Source organism: Corylus avellana, chromosome ca4 (assembly GCF_901000735.1).
Source record: "Corylus avellana chromosome ca4, CavTom2PMs-1.0".
Lineage (NCBI taxonomy): Eukaryota > Viridiplantae > Streptophyta > Magnoliopsida > Fagales > Betulaceae > Corylus > Corylus avellana.
In genome coordinates, this window is record NC_081544.1 from 9,224,418 (window position 1) to 9,239,784 (window position 15,367).

The 15,367-nt window shown below is 36.7% G+C and overlaps 1 protein-coding gene across 1 annotated transcript; it reads right to left on the minus strand.

The window, feature by feature from the left end:
* Positions 1–12,474: 12,474 nt before the first annotated feature.
* Positions 12,475–15,084, minus strand: LOC132179665 (2-oxoglutarate-dependent dioxygenase 19-like). Its single transcript, XM_059592419.1, has 4 exons — positions 14,717–15,084; positions 14,324–14,565; positions 13,013–13,343; positions 12,475–12,897 (listed from the first exon to the last, which is right to left on the minus strand). Exons 1-4 carry the CDS (start codon positions 14,999–15,001, stop codon positions 12,637–12,639), a joined length of 1,119 nt encoding a protein of 372 aa, XP_059448402.1. The 5' UTR covers positions 15,002–15,084; the 3' UTR covers positions 12,475–12,636.
* Positions 15,085–15,367: the final 283 nt, after the last annotated feature.

Genomic DNA, 15,367 nt, shown 5'->3' on the forward strand with positions numbered 1-15,367 from the left:
TATACTCTCTTTCAAGCTCAGTAGTTTCTCTCTCATGAAGTCTCCGATCCTCCACAGCTAAACCCGCCGGCCGTCTCCCCGCCATTGATCTCCAGCCGTCGTCCTCTCTCCCTCCGTTTCTAGCTCCTGCAAGAGCTCCTCACAGGTATATATATATGTACATGCATCCTTGTATTTATTTATTTGTTTGGTTTGGATTTGGTGTTTGTATGCAAGTTTGGGTGATTACGTGCTAATTTCGTGTAATACGTTTGAAAAGAAAATAATTATGACTCTGGTTTTGTGCAAGATGATTGATATATTTACATGAATTGATTCACTCTGTCATTCCTCCCTAGCTATATGCATTTCAATTTTTTTGTAATATATATATATACACTGTCCATATACCCGGCCATATATATACAGTAAATATATAAATGAATAAAGAAATATATATATATGGCCGGGTATATATATATTATATATAACAATTTTACATATATGTTATTATATATATCTTATTTAAATTTTTGCTTTGTATGAGATAGTCAATCTTTATTGTTAATTTGTTAATTATTTAGGTAATTCTTGCTGTGTGTTATGATTGTTATTTGGTATGCACGTGGTATATATGAACAACCATGTGGTTTTGATCGGTTATATCCGGAAACTAGTAATTAACTTAGATTTATTTATTTAATTTGTTTAGTGATATATAATAATAAATGCATTTAGATTTAGACTTGTATATTGTTTAGGTTTTGCCCTATTAATACTTATAAATGTTATACGACCAAAAACTTTGACAATAGGAAAAAAAAATTTTAAAAAAAAAAAAAAAAAAAAAAAAACAACAACAAAAATAAATTGACTTCGTACCCTAGCTAGATTTATTTTATTTAACTAGGGCCCCCAACATCTAACAAATGCATATATATGAACTTTTGGGAAAAAAATGATAGAATCTGAATGTGAATGAAGAATGTTAACGGTTAAACAACATCAAATAATGTAAATTAGAAAGAAAATAAAATAAAATAAAAAAGTGCGTGAAGAAAACCCTAAACACTACGAAAAAAAAAAAAAACATGAAAAAAACTAGCCTAGATAGATGATCATTATTGATGGTCCCCATTTGGAATAGTTGTTATTTCGTTTAAGTTTAAGAAATTTTCATGAGTAAAAAAAAAAAAAAAAAATTACCAACAACCTTGGCATCTAATGAAGTTTGCATGTAAATTCCATTTAATATGTATGGATTTATTAAATACTTTTAAGTCGCGTATATTTCTCTCTAATGTCCGTAGACAACAATGGACAAGAGTTGGATGACAAAGCCTAGGGGTACGAAGGAATACAGAGACGGTTGTAGGTTGTTCGTGGACTTTGTAGTTGGGAATTGTACAATACTTGATGGTAAGATTTACCGCCCGTGTAAGGTGTGTCGCCTTAACCGGCGCTATCCGCCAGGCGTTGTTCTCGCTGTTGTGCCAAATACTACCTAAAATAATAGATAATATTTAGTACGTTTTAACTCGCAAGTACACAAGATCAAAACAATAGTATAGTACAGCAAGTACGAGGTCGAACCCACGGAGATTGTGATTTTGTTTAGAATTAATTAAAATATCAAATTGTCACAAATTTGATATTAAGAAAAGTAAAAAGATATAAAGATAAAGTAAAGGTAAAGGCAGGGCTTTGATATCCACCACTAATTATGCTCAATTAATATAACAATATACTAATGATCTAATCATATTATGAATACTTAATGTTTGCTAACCTAAGGGAATGAGTGTATACTCCTTCAGCTATTGATTTCCCTAAGCAACGAGTTAGGCATGGGTGTATACTCTAACTCTTTTCTTTCCTAAAAGATTTAGCATAGTATATACTAAGTTGTTCTTTAGAAAAGCATATGTTCTATGGAAATCAACAAACACATGAGGCCTAGGGCATGGGTGTATACTCCCGGTTTTCCATGTTGATTAACCCAAGAACCGCGGTGTGGATTCTTTTGTTGCTTATGTTAAACCCAGGACTCGGTCATCCAAATTGATTTAACTAATTAGTCAATACCACATGCATATAATGGCCAGTCACATACATATGAAGAATTCATGAAAATAGGAATTAATCAAGTTAAGCAACACAATATGATTATCACAAAGGCGCCAATATTAACATATTAAATAAACATAATTAGGGCTTCAATCTAGCCCTCCTTAAGAGTTAGTTACACATAATTAAAATAAAAAGAAAAGAGAAGGGAAAGAAAGAACCGAAAACCGCTCCTAGAAGTAGCCTCCAATCCTCTCCCCAAGTTGTGCCTCTTCTAAGGATTTTAGGATGATTTAAATTGCGAGGCTTAGGGGTTTATTTATAAAGCTTAGGAGAGTCCTAGATGCCCTAGTAATCCTAGGAAATTCGGTGTTTTAAGTCCAAGTCCAATTAGGATAAGAAAGCCTAAGTCCAAATCGGATTAGGATTCGCCCAAGATTGCGGTCTTAACTTGCGGCGCGATTTTTGCCTTACAGCGCTCCGAATTAGGGAAATTCTATTTAACAATGATTTGTAGCATTTTGAGTTATCTTTGTAATGCCGCTTGAATCACCTCAATCGGATATCTGATCTGAAAGTTGTGGTCAAAATACTGAGACATGTTCAGAATCCAATTTTGCATCCAATCCGATTTGACTTCAATGTGAGAAATTCCAAATTGATCCTTTCCTTTATTTGACTAAACTTAACCATGATTGGCTAAGCTCAACTATATCTTCTAGGTCTTCCCAATTTGCCCTTTAAGCTTGTAATTCTTCCAGAAACGCTTTCTTTTCTTCCAAAAGCCTAAAAAACAAAGAAAATACAAAAAGGAAGTAAAATGGCCTAATTAACCAAAACCAAAGGATTAAAACATGCAAGTTAAGGGCTGAAAATATGAATATTTTAGCACTTATCACTCGCCCACTTAACAGGGGGAAAAGGCATACTTCCTACATATAAGGACTGGATGGTCCATGGTGAGAAGCCTGTCCGGGACCATGTTGAACCGTCCAGCCACAGATGAAGCAGGTGGAAGCAGTGATCAGGGTGGAAATATGAACGCTATGTTGTGTGATGTGTTCGGCATGCACGATGTCAGGGAAGACAATTGTGAGCCTCAGGTCATTGTGCAAGGTGATGAAGAAATCGTAGTCGAAGAAGTGGATGAAGTTGATGCCCAAAAGTATCACGAGCTGCTTAAAGAGGCAAAGACACCGCTATATGATAGGACCAAACATAGCAAGCTGAGCGCAACTGTTCATCTGTACAATTTGAAGTGTGTTGGTGGAATTAGTAACAAGATATTCTCATCTCTCCTTGAGTTCATCAATCAATTGTTGCCTGTGGATAATGAAGCTTTGCCGATTAATACCTATGAGGCAAAAAAATATCTAAGGGACATGGGACTTGGATATGAGAAGATTTCGGCTTGTCGTAATAACTGCATGCTATTTTGGAAAAGCAACAAAGAGTTAGATTCATGTACAGTTTGTGGCAAATCTAAGTGGAAAGATGAAATTCATTTGGACGAGGATGGTCAACCCATATGGTCAAGTAAGATATGCCCGGTAAAAGTATTGCGGTGGTTTTCATTCATACCAAGACTACAAAGGTTGTTTATGTCACAATATACATCGCCCCATATGAAGTGGCATGCAGACAACAGCGCAAAGGACGGCAAATTGAGGCATCCGACTGACGGTGAAGCATGGAAGTCATTTGATCAATTATATCCAAAATTTGCGGCGGACAGCAAGAATGTAAGGCTTGGACTAACCTCAAATGGATTTAATCCTTTTGGAAACCTTAGTACACCCTACAGCACTTGGCCTGTAATGCTTGTGCCATGCAACTTGCCTCCTTAGATGTGCATGAAACAAATGTCTTTCATATTATTCCTGATTATCCTAGGCCCGAGCTCACCTGGAATGGATATAGACGTTTACCTACAGCCCTTAATTGAGGAATTGAAGGAATTATGAAATGTAGGAGTTCGCACATTAGATGTTTCCACTAAAACACAATTTATGTTGCATGCACAATTGATGTGGATAGTTAATGACTTCCCGGCATACGCAGATCTGTCAAGGTGGCCTACAAGGGGAGCAAGACATGTCCTTGTTGTATGCAGTTAACAAGGTCTCGATGGTTAAAACACGACCATAAATGGTGTTTTATGGGTCATAGGCAATACTTGCCATTGGATCATCCGTGGAGGAAGAACAAAAGAAATTTTGACGGTAACCAAGAACTACAATGTCCACCTGATGTGCTAAGTGAAGATAAAATCCTAAGACAGTTAGAAGGGATGCCATTTGGGGATGAGGATGCCGGCAAGTCAAAGCTAGATAGTAGTAAGAAGCAGGGAGAGAAGTGGAAGAAGACTACTCCCAACACCAAACCCGAAGGTACCAATCATGTATTATGGAAGAAGAAGAGTATTTTCTTTAGGTTTCCGTATTGGAAGAATAATTTACTACGGCACAACCTTGATATGATGCACATAGAGAAGAATGTGATGGACAACATTCTTGGCACAATACTCAACATAAAAGGGAAACCAAAGGACAACTACGATGCTCGCAAAGACTTGCAAGAGATGGGATTGAGACGTCTACTTCATCCATTTACGAAGAATGGAAAAAACTATATGCCCCCAGCTTGCCACACGATGTCCAATGAAGATAAAACCAGTTTCTTGAAAGTGCTTCGAGATGTGAGGGTGCCCAATGGTTATGCCTCGAATATTTCCAGATGTGTATGACTCAAAGACCATACGATGACTGGTTTGAAGAGTCATGACAATCACATACTGATGCAACAACTTCTACCTATTGCTTTACGTGGTTCATTGCCAGGTAACGTGGTCAGACCTTTGGTTGAGATGGGAACATTCATCTGGGGCATATGTTCAACTACGCTGACACTAGATGATTTGTACCGACTCCAAAGTGAAGTCTGTGTGACTTTGTCCAAGATGGAACAAGTATATTCCCCTAGTTTTTTCATTAGCATGGTTCATGTTGTCCTGCATCTTGTCCGTGAATGCCAAGTGCGTGGACCAGTGCAGTATAGGTAGATGTATCCGGCTGAGAGGTAAATTTTGATCGTTAAGTTATTATTATTATTTTTTCCTCACCATTAAAAGGCAGTGAATCACTGCAATTGATTGATTTTCATATACAGGAACCAAAGGGGGTTCAAGTCTAATGTGCGCAATAAAGCGACTCCCGAGGGATGTATTGCGGAGAGCTACATAACAACTGAGTTGGGGACATTTTGCTCGATGTATTTGGATAATGTACCGATGTTTCATAATAAAGCCCAAAGAAACCTTGATGGTTGTAAGGGGGCGGGAACATGAGTCGTCCTCAACTGTATCATACTAGCACAAATTCATCGATATATATTGTTTAACTTGGATGAGTTTCTACCGCTACGAACGTGAGTCATGTCACTAGTACATGCCCTACCATTCCTTGTACAACCTTAATTTCTAATTTACTATAATGAATTTAATTTCTAATTGTAGGATGCACATGGAAACGCTTAGAGGGCGAACAGCGGACGATCAGTTGGAAAACCAACATTTCGAACAATTTGTCGATTGGTATCGTGACTACGTAAGAATAATGTCTTCTTACTGGTTAAATGACTTGTATATCTGTTTCGCATACAAATCCTATACACCAATTTCATATATCGTCCTCCATTGTACGCAGGTCAATGGATTGGACGACCTACGCAGACAGGAGCTGGGGGAGAAACTGGTAATGCACTGTAGAGGGTCAAAGGAAACAGCAGTCAAGTATAACAGATATATGGTTAACAGGAAGTTGTTCCTTACTCTTTTAGTTGATATCGGAAAAATGACTCAAAATAACGGTGTGTGTGTGCTGAGTACTGATGGCGAAGCGCATTACGAGAAGTTAACCCAAATAATTGAGGTTGAGTACTACGATAGGAGAAAATATGTTATGTTCAAGTGTGATTGGGTGGACAATACGAGGGACAGGGGGTACAAGGTTGACGAGTATGGCATAACGCTTGTCAATTTCAAAAACCTTATCCACACCGGGCAGAGGATTACGAATGAGCCGTTTGTGCTAACTTCACAAGTTGACCAAGTATTTTACATCGAAGATGAAAGGAACCCAGATTGGGCTTGCGCTGTAAGGACTAAACCTAGAAACGTGTATGATATTGGTCAGGGTCAAGGGTCTGACATTCTAGTGTTAACTATCACGAGATTGAGCCCCTCCTCTTGAGTACCAATCATGATCATGTTAACGCACCTGATAATGTCGATTACATTCGACCCGATTTAGAACCAATTAAAGCGTATGTCATTTAATGAAATTGGAGTACACCCTTATCTTTGATTTTTTTTTTTAAAAAAGAAATATTTACATTAATTTGTAATTGCTTTTTAGGTTAACCATAAAATTTATATATAGTTTGTGAAAACGATATATAATATATTAAGTAACTAGTATATGTTTAAAATTTTAAATGTGTGATTACTTTACATATACTTGTACTTATTTACTTATTTTAAATACTAATTCGGTTCGTAACGTATTTTGTAGGGAGATATGAGTTATAGGGGAAAGAGAAAAGCACAGAGGCATCTGACCATGCGGTTGACATCCACCGCCCATGCGTTACATTCGTCCCCCTAGGCTGATATGGAGCCAGAAGGGTATAGACCGGTACTTCCACATCATGTGGAAGGGCAGATCTATGCGGGGCAGGAAGTGGGCTTTGGTGGTGACGTTCATGTAGATTCTCAGCATACTCCGCCAGAGCCAGGCACATCCACACCTTTCACGCTTGACTTCACAAAGTTGAACGATCTGGGGATCGTTTCCCATAGCCATTTCGAGCCGCACCCGTATCCCACTGGATCACATGTGGATGATAGTGATGAGACACAACCCCCGGATAGCAATGTAGGTGATGAGGATGGTGTCGCACAGGACACGCATTCCGATGATGCCGCTACACGCCCGTTGGTGGTGGATGAGGTTCGGACGATAAATAAGTATATGTGCTAAAAAATCGTAATATTTTTTTATTTCAATATGTAGTTAGTTTAATTATGTAACTAACTTGTTCAAATCCTTAATGTATTAGGTGTAGATCAAAATGGCACCACCTGCTACCATGTTTTGAGTGTCAAGTCATGTCACAAGCTGTGGGAGATCCCCGCTGGCCAGAGGATCTTGTGTAAGAATAACCCCGCGTGGTAGCCTATGGGACAAAGTGCTTCCAAATTTAGACGGCTGACCGGAGTGTTCATTAGGAGCAGTACTTATGTAAGGATTAACAACGAGTGGAAGAATGTACCGGAGCGTAGGAAGCAGAATATTTGGTATGTCTTGATGGTATGTTATAATTAAATATTATTGTATTTATGATAGTTATTTGTATATTCATATATTTATCTCAAATACATGCTGTATGTTAATATAAATATACGCATGAATTTATGCAGAAGCAGTTCTATATCCCGCCTGAGTGCGATATTGCGGCCATAAAACGAGACACTTTTCTTGATATGCGAAACAAGCATAAGACTTGGAGGTATGACTTGAAGCAGAGTCTTCACGTTACGTCGGACGATACTCCGGCGACAGTGAAGGCTAGGAAAGGGGATCAATTATCCACGTACAACAGAACGGACGTGGATATATTATTGGAGAAATGGTATAGTAAAGAGAATCAAGTAAGTCACATATTTTAGTGGGTTTTGTTTAGTTTTATTAAAATGAATGTATTAGACTAAAATATTAACAATGTTAATTGTGTAGGAATATGCTGCATATATGAAGGGAATCTGGTCCAAGAACAAGGAGCCTCACTGCACCGGGTCAAAGAGCTATGCCAGGGCTACACATGAAGAAGTATGTGTGTTTTTTGATCAATTATATATATATAATATTTATGTTGATATGTTTATGTTTGATTTTTTTAAGTTTTATTTGTTTATGCAGCTCATAAATACCGGGACTCCGCCAACACGAGCGCAATCTTAGATCAACACATGTGTGAAGAACGATGGCGGATATCCAAATGACTTGGTCAGTGAGAGATGTGTATGCTACTAATAACCGATATGTCTTGGTTAATGTATATTTCTTTGTATTTTAATTTAATATTTCTAATTGCATCTTTTAATGTGTACCCTACAGGAGAGGATGAAGGAGTTACTTCTCACTGACCCTGCTGGTAGAAGATCTGTAACCGAGGGCACCGTACGGTGGGCACCCGACTATGCATACGCACAGGGGATAGGCAATAAGCCGGAGTACGCTGATCAGGTTCGCTAGGTTGGAACAGATATACTACCTGTGCGCGGCAGCATACACTCCTATTATAGACCAGTCGCACCATGGTCACAACCTCCCGGGAGCTCTGGTGTCCCAGAAATGATAGAAGCTGCACTATATGCTGAGTGGGAGAAGCACAAGCAGGAGATGGATGCGCTGTTATAGACACAGCGAGAGCAGGCAGTGGAGTAGCAAGCTGAAAGGGAAAGGCACAGGGAGGAGATAGCTGCACTGTTAAATGCATAGCGAGAGCAGGTTGCTGTGCGGCTAGCTGAGAGTGAGGCTAGTATGAACACTTTGTATGAGGCACGTTTTCGTCAGCTTGAGTCCATGTTGCAATTGAGGTCCTCATCTGATATGACTCTAGTTAAGGATGTGCCAGACCAAGAATCTCCAACCCGTTTGGGGGTGAGATCGTCGATGGGGAGTGGAACAGGTAATGCAATTTTTTTTTTTTTTGGTTTGGGTTTTCTTGAATATATATATATGTGGACACTCTTGTTGCAAAATGTTTTGTTCTTCATTGGTTTGGTGATACATTTGATTGCTTTTAATATTGTTTTTGATGTTCTTATTGTTGATAGTGACCCCGATGATGTTTGTTATTGTTTCTACTACTAAAGGTTAGTATTGTGTTTGCGTCTAATTTTAGAAAGATATTATTTTCCAGTCGGAATACCTATATATATAGATATTGCATTGATGATTATTATTATTTGTAGTTAGTGCATTTTTTGTTCTATTATAGTAATGTCATTTTGGTTAGTAGATATGTTAAAGTTGTTATGGTGCCTTTTTTTGTGTTTGGCTTAGGATCCTGATAAGAAAGGTACCTATTGCTTCCTGATTGATTGTTTTATCATCTCCAGGTAATGCGGAGAGGTTGGAGAATGAGGAAGCTATCGACCTAGAATGAGCATTGTCTGTGAGTTTGTAGTTAGTAAACCTATTATATGTTTTGTTCTTGTATTGTTGATGTTTAACGTTACATGTAATGAAGTCTATATTCGTGGTAACACATAGTTTGGTTGTATATGATTGACGTAGAGACTGCATGTTTGTGATACATGTAATTATGTCTATATGATAAATAGTAAGTATTTTTTTATGGATGTTTAATCAATACTTCGTTTAGGGTTTAATAGGTTGGGCCTCTTGTAGGAGAGATAATGAGGTCAAAAGTATAATTTAGTGTTTCTTTTCATTAAAAAAAAGAAAAAGAAAAAGAAAAAGAAAGAAAGGAGATAGAGAGAGAAGAGGAAGAAAAGAAGGAATCTCTATGGTCTACAAATTTGGAAGGGGTATGTAACTATGATCACTTGTTATTCTTTTTGAAGAGGAAAAATTATGATATTTGGGTACCGGAAAAATCAATTATCAATTTGCTTCTATGTTCTTGAAGGTACTTTATGCTTCAATTTATAAATTAAACTGCTAGTTTAGGTCAGGTTTCCTTGTTCTTTGTGAAATAAATGTTATACTACCTTTCTTGATGTAAATGGCAATTCTATGAATGTAGATGGCAATCAAATATAAATACCTATTGATTTAATAAGATTCTATGGTAGGTCATGGAGGAAAGTTTCTACTTTATTCAGTCTTGTCTATCCACAGGATAGAGTAGAGTATTTGTTTCTCTTTGTAGAGTAACATATTTTTTTCGAAATTATTTCTTACTGCAGATTGTGAAGAAGCTCGTGGATGTTGTTGCCAGTATACATCAAGCTATCTGGGAAGCCTTTGGAAATAGCGGTATGAACTCAACACCTCAAAATGAGAGTTCACAATCTGAGTATACATCAAGCTTTCTCCAATATGGGAGTTCACTTTAAAAAGTAAAATGTCCATTGTGCAACAACTAATTGCCACATAAATGTGATAGTTCATGTGTCATTTTTGTTTTCCTTCTCCTTGCTCGATAGGACTTAGTAATTTTTTGGATGCGTGTTTATGGAAGTGATGAGTTTTAAGAAGAACTTTTATGGATGAGTTGGTACTTTGAAATAAAAGTCTCATACTGGTGTGAGGATTCACTAATATTGTCAAATTTCCTCTATCTGCCCTTGAATCTCCCAAGAATTTTCAGCTCCTAGCAACCCTTGTAAGAATATATACAGGACGTCTGTAAGAATATAGAATCTTACATAGCAGAAAAATATAATTAGACTCTTCTTTGCAGCCCTTGTCTGTTATAACTACATATGCCCCAAGTATACCATGGCCTCTGCATATTGCCAAGTATAACCTGGTTATATAAGACGTATTAGTTTGGTTGGATTTTGTTTTCCATTTTGGTTTGGTATCCTAATCTAACTGTTGAACTAACTCAATGACCTACCTGTTATTCCATGGCTTTCTCTATTTATTTCTTATGTTGATAGATCTGAATGTTGAATTCCATTATATGTAACTGAATTTCTGTACATACATCCTTTCTTACTGCATGGTTTTATTATGCGAAATGCAACATGTCATTATTTCTAAATTTGCTACCATTCATAATTTTTTTTTTTTACTAGATCCATCAACTACATGTCATTAGGACATAGTTTAAGTCTTTAAGAGTTGTTGGCTTTGGAAGATGTGCTTCAAATGATTTACCCTTAAATCCTTATGAAATTGTCAATTCAAAAAAAAAAAAACAAATGAGAAAAAAAAAAACAATAAATCGTAAAACCTAATGCGAAAAACAAACAAAAAAATGAGGAAAAAAAAAAAAAAACCCTAATATTTTGACGTGGTAGAACTCCCACGTCAAAATTTTCTGATGTGGGAGTTCGTCCATGTCAGAAAACATTCTGATGTGGTAGAGATGCCATGTCTGACGTGCTACTCTTTGCCACGTCAGAAAAATATTTCTAACGTGTGATACAATAAAACGTCAGAAAATTCTGACGTTCTAACCACTAACACGTTAGGAAAAAAAATTTACTGACCCCTATGCTTCTGACATTCAACACACGTCAGAAAAATTTTTGACGTGTCAGACACCATAAAACGTCAAAAATTTCCAGTAAGGAAAAAATTGTTTTTTTGTAATGCCAGTGAAGTTGTTACAGCCATGGATGAATATGACGCGCTAGGGAGTTAGGGAATGATGAATGAATGTGAATATAAAGGAGCACGAAAGGGTGATTTAATTGGATAAAAAAATAAATAAAAAAATAAATAAAGGATCACTTTGATATCTTGTCGGATCAAGTTGCTTGGGGAAAATATTATTTTTTCGACAAAGTTGGATGCATACGTGGAGATCGAGATCTAGGGAAATAAGTGTATGTGGAAAATATTATTTGTTTTCTCAAAGTTGCTTTGAGAATAGACCATACACTTACACCCAATGACTCAGCATTAAAACGTTTTAGATGAGTTCTCATTGTGTTAATCATGTTTGGAGGGTAAAATTATTGATGAAGATTTTTTTTTTTTTTTTTTGTGCAAAAGAGTATGGGTTAATAATGTGCTTGAGTTAGCACATACATACATACATATATATGTATGTGGCCTTATAATTTTCCTAGTACGAGGAGATTACGTAGGGTTGTACGTATGGATTTGGATATTTACTGTAATTATTCACTATTTACGATATCCATATATAGATTTGGATATCAGTTTTGTGGTGTATATATATATATATATAATAAATTCACCAAAACAACTTCGATTTGGTTTTTAACATCAAAATGATGTTTTGCATTTGTTATAGGGTTTAGTATTTTTTTTTCTTTTATCATATCTCACGTACTTACACCCACGTTGTGATGCTAGGGCTTAAAAAACACTAAAATATGCCCTAAACACCAAAAATCAGCTAAAATTATTTTCAAAATTATTTAAAGTATGATCTAATAGACATCTAAAGAAGACTCAAAAAACTAAAATAAGACCCGAAATCCCATTACATGATATACGGTTAGCGGAAAATAACTGCACTATGCATGTATAGCCCTAGGCTAGGACTATGAGTATTTCATCACAAATAATTACTCTAAATATGGTTATGTATGGTATACCTAATGTGTTGGAATGTTGAAATCTTTGAAAAGTTCAAAAAGTTTTGGGCAGAAGGTGAAAAGCAATTAGGTAAATACCAACAAGCTGATTTCTCCATTTATTTAAAATCATAAAAGGCGCAACCCAAGTAAAAAGAAAAAAACATAGAAGAAATACATCTAGCTAGCTATATAACTAGCTAGGAATTTTTTTTTTTAGTTCTTTCTAAAATTCAAGCAAATTAGGATATAGCATAAATCAGCTGCTCGATGGAAGCCTTTTACATAACATCATTGGAAATCCGTATGCGATCCAAGCTGGCTTTACCATAAAGCTTGTTGGTTTGGTGAAGTCCCAAGTAATCTTTATATTTGATCTCGATGTATTTTGGTTGGCTGCTTTCCTTCTTCACCAACTCTGGTGACGGGCCGATAATGGTGTCGAGTGGTGGCCCATTCACAATGGCCAGAGAAATCCTTGTAGCTTTCTTGTTAACTACTGCTCGATGTACATTGCTCTTGTACTTCCCATTACTCACAACCTAATTCAACACAAATCAATTTTGTAATAATAATTATGAATTAAAAACGAGATATTAAAAAAAACAATTGAATATATATACAAATTTAATTAATAATTAAATTTATGATCATCACCTCAAGTTGATCGGAAGTGTTGACTAGAAGGGAGTTGGGAAGGGCATGCACGTTGACCCACTTGCCATTGCGTTTTAATTGGAGGCCACCGATTCCATTCTGTGTGACGAGAGTCAAGAGGCCGTGATCTGAGTGAGGTGGCAAACCCATCGCAAGATCCGGCTGCGGGCAGGGCGGGTATAGATTTGCAACAAATGCTTGTAAACCAGCTGATTCCAAATTCATGGCCTTGTGGATGTAGGAGGCTTCCAATCCAAGGCTCTCTGATATGCCTTTAAGCAATTCCCTTACTACGCCTCGGATTCTCTGGCAATACTCTAACGAAACCTCACTGCCCACAAGACCAAGGAAACCAGTCAAAACAACCCCCTTTTTCCCCATTTTGTTTATAATTATATTACGTAATGCAAATTTACATATATACCAATCTCTCTTTATTTTTGCTAATATAGGGTTTTGCATTATATATGTTGGGTATAATAATTCAGCATAAGGCCCATTTAATAGAAAAAGGATCCCCCAAGCAGTCCACTATATGGCAATAATTAAATAACTCTTAATCCGCCACTTGGCCAGCAAGCGTCCAGTACCATATTCAGGAAGTCTGAAAGTTCTCTCCAAAAATAAAGGTGGCATAAATCTTTATCTCTTTCTCTGTTTGAAAACTCTTCATTTCATTTCTTTTTCTCTCTCTTTAAGAGAGAATACTAACTTAACCATTGGAGTGTCTCTGATCCTCTTAGGGACCAATAAATTTTAGTCAACTTTTTTGTTTTTAATTTTATAGTTTTTTAGTTTTTTTTTTTTGCAAGAGCTTTGTTGCCGGTCCGGCCGTTTGAAAATTTGCTCTAACAATGACAATGATATTTTAATATAAATGAAGTAATGTTTATGTCGACCCTAGTGTCCTGCTTATCTCAAATGTGAGGTTGTGGTTTCAAAAGATTATATGTGAGAGTGTGAATATTGAAGGAAAATTTTTATTTTCTCTCCATCCCTATAAAGGTATACCATCGGATCAAATTTTAATATAAATTCATTCTAAATTCAATGATAATTTTAAAATTTAATTAATAAAATGACTAAAAATCTTCGTTCTAGCATTACTTAAAAAATATACATAAAACTTTTGTTGCATGAACTGGTACAATTAGGTAATTACGCAAAATAGTACATTTAATGTGGGGCATTATTGTCACTAGCTAGTTCCTAGTGGGTATACGTTATTATGATACGTTAAGGTATAGTTAGCAATAATTGGTCCCCCCTTCTACCTACAAAAATAGTTTCAAAATAAATGTCCGTACGTACCTGAATCCAGCAGGTTTGTTGGGGAAATGAAGGTGATGAGGATGTTGAATGATGACCTTGAGAAAATCCCTCCAGAAGAAAACCTTGTCCAATGACGTGTTGAAGCTCGTTCCGCACCTGATTGTGTCCAACACATTCTTCCCTTCGAATTCTCTCTTCTCCTCCTCCGTCAGATCGAAAAATCCTCTGATTCCCTCTATCACTCTCTCTATTAGCCTCTCCGGCACGCCGTGATTGATCACCTGAGATCAGACCACCACGCATGCATGTGTTACTTTTGATATATAATTTGAAAATGGCTAAAAAATGAAATACCCACGACACAATTTTTGATAATTTGAAGTTAACAATGTAAGACCCCCGATTCATGGTGAAGTTTTTCGTATATTTTACCATGAAGAAGCCCCAGTCCTTGCAGGCCCTGCCAAGTTCTTGGATGATTGTGGACCGTTGATCAGGAGTACCGTAGGCGAGCAGAGAGAAGTCAATCACGGGGATTGGGTCTTCTGGGTCTTCTGAAACTGCTTCATCTTCTTGGGGATCTTTGGTGAAAGCATAGGTGGAAGGGATGGAGGTGAGGCTTGGTGATTCAGCTAGTTTTTTGACACATGTTGTCTTGGAAAATTGAGTGGGAGATGGGTGAGAGGCTTCGGAAACCAGTGGAGTTGTTGCAGCCATGATGAATATGACGAGAGATGTTGTCGGAAATGATCAATGAATTTGAATATAAAGGAGCAAGAAAGGTGTCTTAATTTTTTCACAAAGTTGGATGTATATGAGTAGAGATCTAGGTAAATAAATGTAGTGGGAAATATTATTTGTCTTCTCAAAGTTGCTTTGAGAAAAAGACCACGTGACGCACAGATTTGAAACGTTTTAGATGAGTTCTCACTAGAGGGCCAATAATGTATTTGACAAAACTTGCAACCTGATATGAACTCAACACAAAATTAAGAGGATAATGTTGAAGAGTTTGGTCGGTTTAATTTAATGGGTCGAGTTATAGTTGATCTATATATATAGTCTTATACTCATGTTTTGACA